This window comes from Convolutriloba macropyga, chromosome 11 (assembly GCF_964194025.1).
Source record: "Convolutriloba macropyga chromosome 11, txConMacr16.3, whole genome shotgun sequence".
NCBI classification, from domain to species: Eukaryota; Metazoa; Xenacoelomorpha; order Acoela; family Convolutidae; genus Convolutriloba; species Convolutriloba macropyga.
Genome location: NC_134478.1, coordinates 7,659,558 through 7,674,969, shown reverse-complemented (window position 1 = coordinate 7,674,969; position 15,412 = coordinate 7,659,558). Strand labels below are relative to the sequence as shown.

At 34.8% G+C, this 15,412-nt stretch overlaps 1 protein-coding gene across 1 annotated transcript; it reads left to right on the top strand.

Moving 5' to 3' along the window:
• Nucleotides 1–11,854: 11,854 nt before the first annotated feature.
• Nucleotides 11,855–15,412, top strand: LOC142349734 (uncharacterized). The gene is made up of 2 exons (XM_075401477.1): nt 11,855–12,025; nt 14,993–15,412. The coding sequence occupies exons 1-2, from the start codon at nt 11,855–11,857 to the stop codon at nt 15,410–15,412; spliced, it is 591 nt and encodes a 196-aa protein (XP_075257592.1).

Genomic DNA, 15,412 nt, shown 5'->3' with positions numbered 1-15,412 from the left:
GAATTGTTTTTTATAGACTAAACATTGAGACCACAAGTACACAAGTAAGACAACAGAAACATCCAATAAAAAAAACATCCAACATTAGTAAATTCTAATTGTTCCGACCCCACTTGGGGGGAGGAACTATATACTCAAATGGGTTTTCTGTTCAGTCAATTTTGGCTGATCGATATATCCATCGCAGAGAAATGTGAGTGGTATCATTAAAAAGCTGGTCAAACGCAGAATACAAAATTAAAAAGATTTCAAAAAGTTATGCAGGATTGAAATTTTGTGTGAACACGAGATCTTTGTTCACTTTAAATGTGATTTGTCTTCAAACTAAGATATTTTTTATAAAAATAGTATTTCAAACTTAAATTTCACGGCAAAAAATGAAATAATTTTGTGTTCCTAATAGACTAAAGGCGATAAAAAAGACCAGTTCTGGTCTCATAGTGAGGTTCACCATCAAAAAAATTCTAATTCCAATTGAGATCTCTTTTTTATAAATCTTTTCTATTTTTTTTTGTTTTTTAAGTCACCTAGAGACAAGTCACTTTTCATATCGAGGTTCCGTTAATGACAAACCTCCTTTACAGTCAAATGAAGCCCAATGAACAAAAACAAATGTTTTCAAGGAATTGCTCGTGTTCTTTTTTCATGGGCTCATTGATTAACAGTTCAATATGTTCCGTAATGAGATTTAAGTGAACATATCTAGTACTTTGAGTGGACAGCTAATGGCTGTTAAGACTTTTGAACATTTACCAATCATAAACTTGATATCGTGAAATGTTAGTAAGTCTCTGTGATTACAACAACCTCTGTGATTACAGCACCGTCCTCCTGTAACCAAATTTAATCTGGCTAGCTGTTTTTTCTTTCATATTTTAGTTATATGACTTCGATGACAAAAGATTTCAAAAAATTTTTAAAACTTTTTGTATTTTTCCGTACTATTGGTTACTTTTGAAATCTTATCACATCATCCTAAAGTTCACAGCTCCTATTGGCGAAAAGAAAAATTTCGGAGGATCACAGATGAAGTTTTCAGAGAAATGCTTATGGTTTAAATGACTTTGACATTTTCTTCTCGCACTTTTCTACTGATTTTTTTGTTTTTGCCTGTTTTTTTTATTTTTGTTTTCTTAGTCATCAGACTTGCTGTGATGTCTTATTGATCAACTCTGCATGACAAGCATCAATGTACTACCACCCATTGGGCATATTTGAGCGTATTTGTTGACTTCCGTTGAAATCTATTGAGTTTAGTGGCTGCTAAGATTTTAAAGATAATTTTTCAAAAATTTTTTTGAACATTAATCAATCTTAAAATTTTTGTGAACTCTTATTCGATCTCAGTATGGACAGAACCCGCTTGCCTTCTACTGCAACTAAGATTAGTCTGGTTGGCGGTTTTATCTTTTGACTATTGGTTATCTGACTTCAATGGCAGAATAATTCAAAACTTTAAAAAAAATGGATAATTTCGTACTATTGGTTACTTTTGAACTCTTATCATATTATCCGAATGTTATACACATTATCCAAATTTTGTGCTAATCTCATTGGCTTAGAAAAGACTTACAGTGGATCACAGATAATGTTTTCGATGAAAAGCTAAAGGTTTAAATGGCTTCGAAATTTTCTTCTAGCACTTTTCTACTGAATTCTAGTTTTCGCTATTGTTGTTGTTTTTCAATACCTTAAGACTTATTGGGATTTACTTTTGATTATCTAGGCATGACAAACATCATTTTCTTGCCATCTTGATATTTCTGAGCGTAGTTATTGATCTCCGTTGGGTTTAATGGCTGTTAAGACTTTAAAAACAGTTTTTCTAAATTTTTCTGAACTATATTGAACCCTAAAGTTTTTTCGTGAAGTTTTATACAGCCTTAGTACTTACAGGATCCCTTTTTAATTCTAGTGCAGCCGACATTAATGTGGTAAGTGGTTTTATCTTCTACCTATTACTTTTAAAACTTCAATTGCAAGAGTTTTCATATTAGTTTGTAATTTCGGGTCCTTTTTCTTATTTTGGATCTTTTTGAAATCTTATCACATTATCCTTTTACTGATAGTTCCCATTGTTTTACGAAAAAAGTTTTACAGATCATATTTAAAGCTTCAGAGAAGAGCTTGTGATTCAAATTGCTTCGATACTTTCTTCTGGCACTTTTCTACTGAGTTTTTGGTTTCTGCCTGTCTTTGTTGTTGTTTTCATCATCAATAATTTGTTGTAAGGTCTTATCTATAAAATATGAGTAGAAAACATTTTTTCTGCCATTGAGGCATGTTTTAGCTTGTTTAAATGCTGCCGTTGAAAGCTAATGAATTTAATGCCGTTGATAGTACAAGTTTTCTCAAAAAGTTCGTGGTTCTAATTTATTTGTTCAAATTTGATTTTTGAAGTTATATCGATTAAAAAAGAAAAATCCCATTGCTCTTAACAATTTAATTGAACATCATAGAAAAGTTCTTAGTGAGAAGTCCATTTTTTAATGCCTTCGACACTTTTCTCGTTCAATTTTTTCTTGAATTTTCTGTTTTTGCCTGTTTTTGTTCTTTAGGTAACCGTAAATTGCTGACAGGTCTCTTAGGCTTGTAATTTAGGAGTGAATTGGTGCTTTTACCCGAAGCAGTCAGCTTATAGCGAATAGTCTTAAAGTTTTTAAGATATACATTTTCAAATTTTTTTCAAGCTATTCAGTTTTTGTTGGTCTTTCCGTCAAACTAAAAATTATTTTCATCAATGAGAGGTCATGTCCAATTTTATGTAATTGAAAAAATAACATATCCAATGATTTTATTTGTCACCAATGCTTTGTTCGTTGGCAATATGCGTTTTTATAATTGTTTTTCAATGGTCAACTTTTTCGTTTCTTTTTCTCTTCTTTCAGAACAATCGCGTAGTAACAAATCGCAATGGTTTTCATTGTAATTTACTTTTGATTATCTATGCATGACAAACATCTTTTTCTTGCCATCCTGTTATTTCTGAGCGTAGTTATTGATCTCCGTTGGGTTTAATGGCTGTTAAGACTTTAAAAACAGTTTTTCTAAATTTTTCTGAACTTTACTGAATCCCAAACTTTTTTCGTGAACTGTTATACAGCCTTAGTACTTACAGGATCCCCTTTTAATTCTAGTGCAGCCGACATTAATCTGGTAAGTAGTTTTATCTTCTACCTTATACTTTTATAACTTCAATTCCATGAGTTTTCAAATTATTTTATATTTTCGGGTCCTTCTTCTTATTTTGGATCTTTTTGAAATCTTATCACGTTATCCTATTACTGATAGTTCCCATTGGTTTACGAAAAAAGTTTTACAGATCATATTTAAAGCTCTCAGAGAAGAGCTTATGATTTAAATTGCTTCGATACTTTCTTCTGGCACTTTTCTACTGAGTTTTTGGTTTCTGCCTGTCTTTGTTGTTGTTTTCATCATCAATAATTTGTTGTAAGGTCTTTTTTATAAAATATGAGTAGAAAACAATTTTTTTCTCCCATTGTGGCATGTTTTAGCGTGTTTAAATGCTTCCGTTGAAAGCTAATGAATTTAATGCCGTTGATAGTACGAGTTTTCTCAAAAACTTCGTGGTTTTAATTTATTTGTTCATATTTGATTTTTGAAGTTATATCGATTAAAAAAGAAAAATCCCATTGCTCTTAACAATTTAATTGAACATCATAGAAAAGTTTTTAGTGAAAAGTCCATTTTTTAATGCCTTCGACACTTTTCTCGTTCAATTTTTTTCTTGAATTTTCTGTTTTTGCCTGTTTTTGTTCTTTAGGTAACCGTAAATTGCTGACAGGTCTCTTAGGCTTGTAATTTAGGAGTGAATTGGTGCTTTTACCCGAAGCAGTCAGCTTATAGCGAATAGTCTTAAAGTTTTTAAGATATACATTTTCAAATTTTTTTCAAGCTATTCAGTATTTGTTGGTCTTTCCGTCAAATTAAAAATTATTTTCATCAATGAGAGGTCATGTCCAATTTTATGTATTTGAAAAAATAACATATCCAATGGTTTTATTTGTCACCAATGCTTTGTTCGTTGGCAATATGCGTTTTTATAATTGTTTTTCAATGGTCAACTTTTTCGTTTCTTTTTCTCTTCTTTCAGAACAATCGCGTAGTAACAAATCGCAATGGTTTTCATTGTAATTTACTTTTGATTATCTATGCATGACAAACATCTTTTTCTTGCCATCCTGTTATTTCTGAGCGTAGTTATTGATCTCCGTTGGGTTTAATGGCTGTTAAGACTTTAAAAACAGTTTTTCTAAATTTTTCTGAACTTTATTGAATCCCAAACTTTTTTCGTGAACTGTTATACAGCCTTAGTACTTACAGGATCCCCTTTTAATTCTAGTGCAGCCGACATTAATCTGGTAAGTAGTTTTATCTTCTACCTAATACTTTTATAACTTCAATTCCATGAGTTTTCAAATTATTTTATATTTTCGGGTCCTTTTTCTTATTTTGGATCTTTTTGAAATCTTATCACGTTATCCTATTACTGATAGTTCCCATTGGTTTACGAAAAAAGTTTTACAGATCATATTTAAAGCTCTCAGAGAAGAGCTTATGATTTAAATTGCTTCGATACTTTCTTCTGGCACTTTTCTACTGAGTTTTTGGTTTCTGCCTGTCTTTGTTGTTGTTTTCATCATCAATAATTTGTTGTAAGGTCTTGTTTATAAAATATGAGTAGAAAACAATTTTTGTCTCCCATTGTGGCATGTTTTAGCGTGTTTAAATGCTTCCGTTGAAAGCTAATGAATTTAATACCGTTGATAGTACGAGTTTTCTCAAAAACTTCGTGGTTTTAATTTATTTGTTCATATTTGATTTTTGAAGTTATATCGATTAAAAAAGAAAAATCCCATTGCTGTTAACAATTTAATTGAACATCATAGAAAAGTTTTTAGTGAAAAGTCCATTTTTTAATGCCTTCGACACTTTTCTCGTTGAATTTTTGTCTTGAATTTTCATTTGTGCCTGTTTTTGTTCTTTAGGTAACCGTAAATTGCTGACAGGTCTCTTAAGCTTGTAATTTAGGAGTAAATTGGTGATGTTACCCGAAGCAGTCAGTTTATAGCGAATAGTCTTAAAGCTTTTAAGATATACATTTTCAATTTTTTTTCAACCTTTTTAGTATTTGTTGGTCTTTTCGTCAAATTGTAATTAATTTTCATCAATGAGAGGTCATGTCCAATTTTGTGTATTTGAAAAAATAACATATCCAATGATTTTATTTGTCACCAATACTTTGTTCGTTGGCAATATGCGTTTTTATAAACGTTTTTTCAGTGGTCGAGGTTCCGTTAATGACAAACCTCCTTTACAGTCAAATGAAGCCCAATGAACAAAAACAAATGTTTTCAAGGAATTGCTCATGTTCTTTTTTCATGGGCTCATTGATTAACAGTTCAATATGTTCTGTAATGAGATTTAAGTGAACATATCTAGTACTTTGAGTGGACAGCTAATGGCTGTTAAGATTTTTGAACATTTACCAATCATGAACTTGATATTGTGAAATGTTAGTAAGTCTCTGTGATTACAGCAAACTCTGTGATTACAGCACCGTCCTCCTGTAACCAAATTTAATCTGGCTAGCTGTTTTATCTCTCATATTTTAGTTATATGACTTCGATGACAAAAGATTTCAGAAAATTTTTAAAACTTTTTGTATTTTTCCGTACTATTGGTTACGTTTGAAATCTTATCACATTATCCTAAATTTCACAGCTCCTATTGGCGTAAAAGAATTGGAGGATCACAGATGAAGTTTTCAGAGAAAAGCTTATGGTTTAAATGGCTTTGACATTTTCTTCTCAAACTTTTCTACTGATTTTTTGGTTTTTGCCTGTTTTTTTTTAATTTGGTTTTCATAGTCATCAGACTTGTTGTGATCTCTTATTGATCAACTCTGCATGACCTGCATCAATGTACTACCACCCATTGGGCATATTTGAGCGTATTTCTTGACTTCCGTTGAAATCTATTGAGTTTAGTGGCTGCTAAGATTTTAAAGATAATTTTTCAAAAATTTTTTTGAACAATAATCAATCTTAAAATTTTTGTGTTCTCTTATTCAATCTCAGTATGGACAGAACCCGCTTGCTTTCTACTGCAACTAAGATTAGTCTGGTTGGCAGTTTCATCTTCTAACTATTGGTTATCTGACTTCAATGGCTGAAGAATTCAAAACTTTAAAAAAAATGGATATTTTCGTACTATTGGTTACTTTTGAACTCTTATCATATTATCCGAATGTTATACACATTATCCAAATATTGCGCTAATCTCATTGGCTTAGAAAAAACTTACAGTGGATCACAGATAATGTTTTCGATGAAAAGCTAAAGGTTTAAATGGCTTCGAAATTTTCTTCTAGCACTTTTCTACTGAATTCTAGTTTTCGCTATTGTTGTTGTTTTTTCATAACCTTAAGACTTATTGTGATTTACTTTTGATTATCTATGCATGACAGACATCATTTTTTTTGCCATCTTGATATTTCTGAGCGTAGTTATTGCTCTCTTGGGTTTAATGGCTGTTAAGACTTTAAAAACAGTTTTTCTAAATTTTTCTGAACTTTATTCAACCCCAAACTTTTTTCGTGAACTTTTATACAGCCTTAGTAATTACAGGATCCATTTTAATTCTAGTGCAGCCGAAATTAATATGGTAAGTGCTTTTATCTTCTACCTATTACTTTTAAAATTTCAATTGCACGAGTTTTCATATTATTTTATATTTTCGGGTCCTTTTTCTTATTTTGGATCTTTTTGAAATCTTATCACATTATCCTATTACTGATAGTTCCCATTGTTTTACGAAAAAAGTTTTACAGATCATATTTAAAGCTTCAGAGAAGAGCTTGTGATTTAAATTGCTTCGATACTTTCTTCTGGCACTTTTCTACTGAGTTTTTGGTTTCTGCCTGTCTTTGTTGTTGTTTTAATCATCAAAAATTTGTTGTAAGGTCTTATTTATAAAATATGAGTAGCGAACAATTTTTTCTCCCATTGAGGCATGTTTTAGCGTGTTTAAATGCTTCCGTTGAAAGCTAATGAATTTAATGGCGTTGATAGTACGAGTTTTCTCAAAAGCTTCGTGGATCTAATTTATTTGTTCATATTTGATTTTGGAAATTATATCGATTAAAAATGAAAAATCCCATTGCTCTTAACAATTTAATTGAACATCATAGAAAAGTTTTTAGTGAAAAGTCCATTTTTTAATGCCTTCGACACTTTTCTCGTTCAATTTTTTTCTTGAATTTTCTGTTTTTGCCTGTTTTTGTTCTTTAGGTAACCGTAAATTGCTGACAGGTCTCCTAAGCTTGTAATTTAGGAGTAAATTGGTGATGTTACCCGAAGCAGTCAGTTTATAGCGAATAGTCTTAAAGCTTTTAAGATATACATTTTCAAATTTTTTTCAAGCTATTCAGTATTTGTTGGTCTTTCCGTCAAATTAAAAATTATTTTCATCAATGAGAGGTCATGTCCAATTTTATGTATTTGAAAAAATAACATATCCAATGGTTTTATTTGTCACCAATGCTTTGTTCGTTGGCAATATGCGTTTTTATAATTGTTTTTCAATGGTCAACTTTTTCGTTTCTTTTTCTCTTCTTTCAGAACAATCGCGTAGTAACAAATCGCAATGGTTTTCATTGTAATTTACTTTTGATTATCTATGCATGACAAACATCTTTTTCTTGCCATCCTGTTATTTCTGAGCGTAGTTATTGATCTCCGTTGGGTTTAATGGCTGTTAAGACTTTAAAAACAGTTTTTCTAAATTTTTCTGAACTTTATTGAATCCCAAACTTTTTTCGTGAACTGTTATACAGCCTTAGTACTTACAGGATCCCCTTTTAATTTTAGTGCAGCCGACATTAATCTGGTAAGTAGTTTTATCTTCTACCTAATACTTTTAAAACTTCAATTCCACGAGTTTTCACATTATTTTATATTTTCGGGTCCTTTTTCTTATTTTGGATCTTTTTTGAAATCTTATCACATTATCCTATTACTGATAGTTCCCATTGGTTTACGAAAAAAATTTTACAGATCATATTTAAAGCTTTCAGAGAAGAGCTTATGATTTAAATTGCTTTGATTCTTTCTTCTGGCACTTTTCTACTGAGTTTTTGGTTTCTGCCTGTCTTTGTTGTTGTTTTCATCATCAATAACTTTTTGTAAGGTCTTATTTATAAAATATGAGTAGAAAACAATTTTTTTCTCCCATTGAGGCACGTTTTAGCGTGTTTAAATGCTTCCGTTGAAAGCTAATGAAATTAATGCCGTTGATAGTACGAGTTTTCTCAAAAACTTCGTGGTTCTAATTTATTTGTTCATATTTGATTTTGGAAATTATATCAATTAAAAAAGAAAAATCCCATTGCTCTTAACAATTTAATTGAACATCATAGAAAAGTTTTTAGTGAAAAGTCCATTTTTTAATGCCTTCGACACTTTTCTCGTTCAATCTTTTCTTGAATTTTCTGTTTTTGCCTGTTTTTGTTCTTTAGGTAACCGTAAATTGCTGACAGGTCTCTTAAGCTTGTAATTTAGGAGTAAATTGGTGATGTTACCCGAAGCAGTCAGTTTATAGCGAATAGTCTTAAAGCTTTTAAGATATACATTTTAAAATTTTTTTCAAGCTTTTTAGTATTTGTTGGTCTTTTCGTCAAATTGTAATTTATTTTCATCAATGAGAGGTCATGTCCAATTTTGTGTATTTGAAAAAATAACATATCCAATGATTTTATTTGTCACCAATGCTTTGTTCGTTGGCAATATGCGTTTTTATAAGTGTTTTTTCAGTGGTCAACTTTTTCGTTTCTTTTTCTCTTCTTTCAGAACAATCGCGTAGTAAAATATCGCATTGTATTTCAAATGCGGCCCAAATAAACTTATTTAATCTCTCAGTATGATTCCTTCAGCTGAATGTTAGAAACAAGAACGGAATTCAGAATACATAATACGCAGACAATAGCTTCTGATTTTAATGGCAACAATAGTTTAAGTTTTCGCAAATCGTTTGTAATTTTTTAAGTTTTTCTTGAGTTCGTTCCTACGGCCTAGTCTACCCAAAGACAGGTTTTCTTGGTTTTTTAATAACTTTTTTGTAATTTATCAAGGATTATTTATTAAAAGCTGATGATTTTTAAGACTTTTGAAATTTCTTGGCTTAAAAAAAAGGTGATTAATTTTTGAATTGCCCTTCATTGTTCTTCTCTTTGTCAACTTGTCACATAGTCTCATTAAGAAAACTTTCCATCCTGTTTCCTAGTAAGCAGAAAGTAAATTTGAGTAGTTAAGGTTTCATCTGACTGCATTTTGACGTTGTTACTATGTGCTTTTAAATTTACATTTTCAGTTTTTGCAGCGAAATTTTTGTTTTTGCTAATTTTGTTGTTTGTTTTTTTTGTCTCCTAGTCTCTTTATGCCAGATCTCACTGGCGCTGTATGAGGCATGTCTTTATGTAAGTTAGTTAGTAGATAGGTTGTGCAACGACTGTTTTAAACTCAAACATCTCTATTTGTAATCTCCTCATTTGGTTGACAATTAAGTCAAAAATGTAGATGAGCTCGGGTTGGAACATCATTTGCAAACGCACACTAACAAACCTCCTTGTTTTTGTCTGTCTTCACATGACCACAAATGCATTTTTCTATATTTCAGATTTTTTGAACGTTCTTGAACAATGACGCTTCGTCCAAATACAATCTGTTTCGTTTAAAATTGTTTGATTAACTGCGTTTGATTACAGAAGGCCAACAAGGTAAGCATACGTGATAAGTTTTTAGGATAAATGTTTGGTTTCCTTAATCAAGCATGCTCAAGAGCTGTCAGAAAAACGACATCCGATCATACTAATTTTTAAGAATGTTGTCTACAATATCTACTTAATTAATAGTTTCAGATGAAGTTCATGCAAAACCGGAAAAGGCTTCCATTGTCGGAGCAAGCTGCATCACCAATCTATGCAAAAATGTGAAAAAAAGACGAGGAAACGGCTAGAGACGATTTTATACTCCAGATTTGGACTCTCAATTAACCAAAACACGAAAAATTCTACAAAAACTGTACAGTATTTGCTTAAAAACAAATTTGTCCTCAAGAATAGAAACAAAAAAATCATCTGGCACAACGTTATCAATAACAGCATTACTGAACACAGAAGCAACTACTGCTCTATCATAAAAGCTCACCGGCCCCTCACCCCCGACCAGCTGGTAGCAACCCTAAAGAAACTTAACATCAATAATCGCATCATCGCAATTGTCTACACCCGTAGAGGGGTACCCATGATCTGTCCTTCAAACTGCGCGAAACGGGCATTCTAGTCCTTGAGTGTCCTAAGGACCTATCCTCCCAAACAAGAAGAACGATTTGAACTTGCTAGCAGAACTTACAAAACTGCACCCGGTTTCCATCCTCGAGAGCCGCTTCGTTTCTTGTGTACTACGCAAAAGTGGAAACCTACGCCGTCTGATAAAGATCATCAACTGCGAGGATGTCTTCACTGTGTCTCTTGTGGTGACTCGATGTATCACACAACCAGCTGCACTGGAATGAGCGAAAAGGCTGTATATGGCATCCAGAATATTAGCCAGAATGTTCTCCTTGTGCGCAACACCTGCGTACAAAACAATCAGCGCGATCGTGTGCTCGACCAAATTGCAAGCACAAGAGAAAGGGCAGATGCATAAGCAATCACCCGATGTGTAAAAGAAGTCAAATAAAAAATGGCCCAAATTAAAGCTGAAGTTAACGCAAAACCACCACAAGACCCAACAAAGGCCCATATCTCTGCTAAACCGCAAAACGAGTCGATACCCAAAAGAAACAACGAAGTCAAAGAAAACTACGACGGTATCCGCTTCCTTGGAATCCTTGAATCCAAGGCGAGAACCAGAAGAGAACGATATGAAGAAAACGTACAACAAATGAAGCACCAATTTATCTTCCTAGCAGTCGATAACTGCCCAATTGATGATGTCAAACGCATTGGAACATATGATCAAAACGAAAGCCGAAGACTCCTAGTGAAGGTCAGCAACAAACACCAAAGACGGAAACTTCTTCCGTCTGCACACAAATTGGCAGCCTACGTGAAAACAGTCTACATCTCTCGGGAACTCAACCCAGAAGAAAAACAGACTGAAAATGAAGTTCTCCAACTCCGCAGGAGAGTAGAAGATTCCAGGGTCAACCCAAGAGAACTATTCATCTGACACCCGAGGCTACAACAGAGAAGGGACAACAAATGGGTCTTTATAGACAACAAAGAAGAGTCGAAACATAAAGTTTCGTCATTCGAGTTCGATTGACTAGGAAACCCAAAGCCAATAATCAAAACGCTAATCAACGTTAGAAGCCTCCTCGACTTCAACAGACGACTAGCGTTTGCAAAAAAATTCCCAAATTGGCATATGACATTCTTTTCCTCAGCGAAACCAGGCTGACCGATGACATACCGGATGAAGCCCTCTTCCTCCGCTGATACGAAACCCATAAGAAGGACAGACCATCGTGCTACCACGAAACAAAACATGGAGGATTACTCATTGTATTCAAAAACCTGCCACACAAAAGAGTAAACATGTGGTCACAGTCGAAAGAAAAAGACATGGAACTCGTCAGAGTTGAACTATCTACGAAACCAAAACCAACAACACTCTGCTGCATATACAACCCACCGAAAAACAGTCAATACAGAGCCTGCAGAAACCATCTCGAAGCCTTTCTAAACGAACTAAACAGAACAGCAGCAGACCAACAATAAACGATTTTCATCACTGGTGATCTAAACTTTGACACAGTTGATTTTGAGATCATGACGTCCGAGGAAATGTACGAGGAGAATGTGGTCCGCAATCTGGATGAAATGAATTTACAACAAGCTCTACCACATGGAGACAAACCACCCTTAGACGTATTGCTCACGCAGTCACCTGAAATCATCAAAATTGTCCAAATAGATACAAAACTCGAAGCAGGGGATTCTGTTAACGGAAAATGATGCTCCGACCACCGACCATTCCAAATCACCAGATCGACAGACATAGCCACCAAACCACTGCCACCCAAAATCCAACATGCGTATCAAAAAATTGTCTGGCAAGAAATAAATACTTACATTGTTGAACATCCACTCACACCACACTGTTATAGCAACATTGATGAACTAGTGACGCAATGGTACAATTAGCTCCCAGAGATCATCGACACCCACATCCACCGTGTTATCTATCACCCAGTCCAACTTCTACCCTGGGTAACCCCTCCCACTTCCCAACAAAACAAAACGTTGAAAACCATTAAAAATAAATACGAACGAAAACCGAATCTATCTCTCCTCTTGAAAGGAAAAGGAAAGAAAAAGACATCAAAGACCTGATATTAAGTGACCAAAATGCGTACGAAGAAAAACTCTTCAGAAGAAAACGTATGTCCGACTTGCAAAAATACCTCAAATCTCTCCACAAGATAAAATGATTCCCTGGCAAAATGTACAACACCATCACTGCAAACGGACAGTCCCAGAAGACAAAAGCACATACCGACACCGAGAAATGCAATTTGTTCAACGATTTATTCTCCGATGTCTTTATCAACAAAGGGCAAATACAGCAAGATTATACGTACCCAAACCAAAGCTCAATTACTTTACCATCTCCGAAAACGAACTCGAAGAAACCATACGTGAGCTCCAGATAAACGGCGCATGTGGACCAGATGACATTGGTAACATCATTCTAAAGAACTCACCATCGTTATCGAAATTCCTTAAACTAGTCTTCCAGAACAGTCTAAACAAAAAAATTCCCACTAGCTGGAAGATCTCGGCAATCACACCAATATACAAAGAAATCGACCGAGCTGACATGTCACAATACCGTCCAAAATGCTTACTCAAAAACTCAAAAAAGTCTTTAAGAAGATTCTATTCGCCAGGATGTACCCACTGATCGAACGCCAACTCAGAGATGAACAATACGGCCTTCGACAGGCTCGATCAGTAGTTCTGCAACTAGTAGTCTTTCTTGATGAGATTTTCAAACGCATGGACAACAAGGAATGCGAAGAAATTGTCGCCCAATATATCGACTTCCGCAAGGCTTTCGATAAGGTGACCCACCCAAAATCTAATATCAAAGCTGGAAGACATGGGAATTGGTGAGAAATTGCAATAACTGCTCGCAAGCTACTTGTCAGACCAACAACAAAGGGTTAAAACTGGACAACAGAAGTCTGAAACGTCCAAGGTCAACAGTGGAGTACCACAGGGCTCAATCCTGGGGCCTTTAATGTTCATCGTGTACATCAACACCTTACCCAACTGCGTACAAAAAACACCGGCTTTTGGATACGCTGATGAGTTCAAAGTGATAGCATCAAATCTCGAAGAAGCTAATTAAGCAACCAAATCCATTCAAAAATGGAGCAACGAAATCGACATGGTCCTTAACCTGAACAAGAGCAAAATCCTGTCAATCAGTGGTGAAATGCCAAACACTGAAGAAAATCAAAGTGGCAAAATCGTTAAAAACCAAAAAAACCCTGGGGTAATCAAGTATTCAAACTTATCCTGGGCTGAAAACTGCCGAAAACGGGTAAGCAAGGGCTGGAGATCCTTCTATGGACTAAAGAGAAACCTTTCACCCATCGCATACCTGCCAACCAAGCTTTATGCTTTCATTGGTTATGTTAAACCAGTGCTCACGTATGCATCTCAGTTGTGTTACTCCTCCAAACTTGAGTCCAAGGCACTCGATAGAGTGAGTACAAAAAACAGCCACTAAATGGATATGCAGTTCAAGGGACAACTAAATAACTAAATAACACGACTGACCCGACGCAATATACTCCCGATCTCCATGTATTTGATCTCCTTTTTCTGCTATCTGTCATAAATGAAAACTACAGCATAAATAGTTTGATGATACCCATTTCTAAGGCAACAAAAACGAGAAAAAGCAAAGAATTTGAAGTTCCGAAACACAGACTGAAAAAATGCGACGAAAACTTCTGGACTCGAGCAACGAGACTATACAACATTGTGAGAAAAACGACGGACAAACCACTGAGCAAGAAACTTCTGACGCAAATGTACATGACTTTTTTCAGAGATGCTACAATGAACTTGACAGCTGCAGCTGGAGAATCTTGTGCAACTGTGGAAAACGTAACCCCCTTAAACAATTTGTGCTAGATGATAAATGAAAGGGTTAAACACCCAAGGGCGAGACCCTAAAGCCTCTCCTACTACCACTACATAATTGGATATAAAAAATTTTTGTTATATGTTGTAAGACCAATACAAAAAGACATGTTAAGTACAAATAGCCCGAATTTAGACAATGATTCAAAATTTTGTGATATTTTTTGTTGCAGGTATAGTATAGTCGTGCAAGCATATTGACTGGTTTTTGAACACCTATATGTTGACAGCATACTACATGTTCCGGGTTAAAAGTTGTACCACGTAAGTACCTGAAGTTTCGTGCCTATGTTAGGTTTGTTTGACTTAGTTCCGATAATGTAATAAGAAACACTACTTATCCTTACATATTTTCAAAATGATTATAGTGATTCTAAATTTATATCGCTTCTCCTTGTCTTTCAAACCTGCATCAACAAAGGATCTTTCCCATCCCAATAGAAAGTCAGCAAAGTGACACCCATCTATGAGGAGAACGGCAAAGCCGATATAAGTCAGGAGGGGCCGATTAGCCTGCTCACAAACGTGTCCAAATTTTTTGAAAGAGTCATTTTCCAGCACTTGTATCCAATCATTGAAGCACTGCTTGATAAAAGACGATTTGGTTTCCGCCACAAACGCTTGGCAGTTCTGCAGCTCCTTCTGCACCTATAAGAAAGGAATGAACTCTACGACGCAGCAAAGATTGAACACGTATATGCCCTCTACGTGGACTTACAAAAAGCTTTTGACAAAGTTGCCTATGAACAGCTACTCAAAGAGGTACAAGACTCCAGCCTTGGTGGAAAACTGCTCAATCTATTAAGCAGCCACCTTAGAGAACGTAAACAATGTGACAAAGTAAACAAAGTCAGGTCAAGTTTTAGGAATGTGACCAGTGGTGTTCCCCAGGGGCCCATCCTAAGGCCTCTCCTCTTCCTTGCCTACGTTAGGGGTCTTCCTAGAGCTGTTGATAAGTACTCATCGTATGGCTATGCTGACGACTTCAAAGTCATCATGGAGAACAAGACTGACGCAAATTGGCTTGTTGAAGAGATTCAAACCTGGAGTAAAGACAACCACATGTCTCTTAACGTCAAGAAAAGCAAAATACTTTGTCCGAAAGGAAGCACCTCATGCGAAACCGGCGGTTCAGTCGAAGTGGTGCAACGACAAAAGGACCTTGGGTAA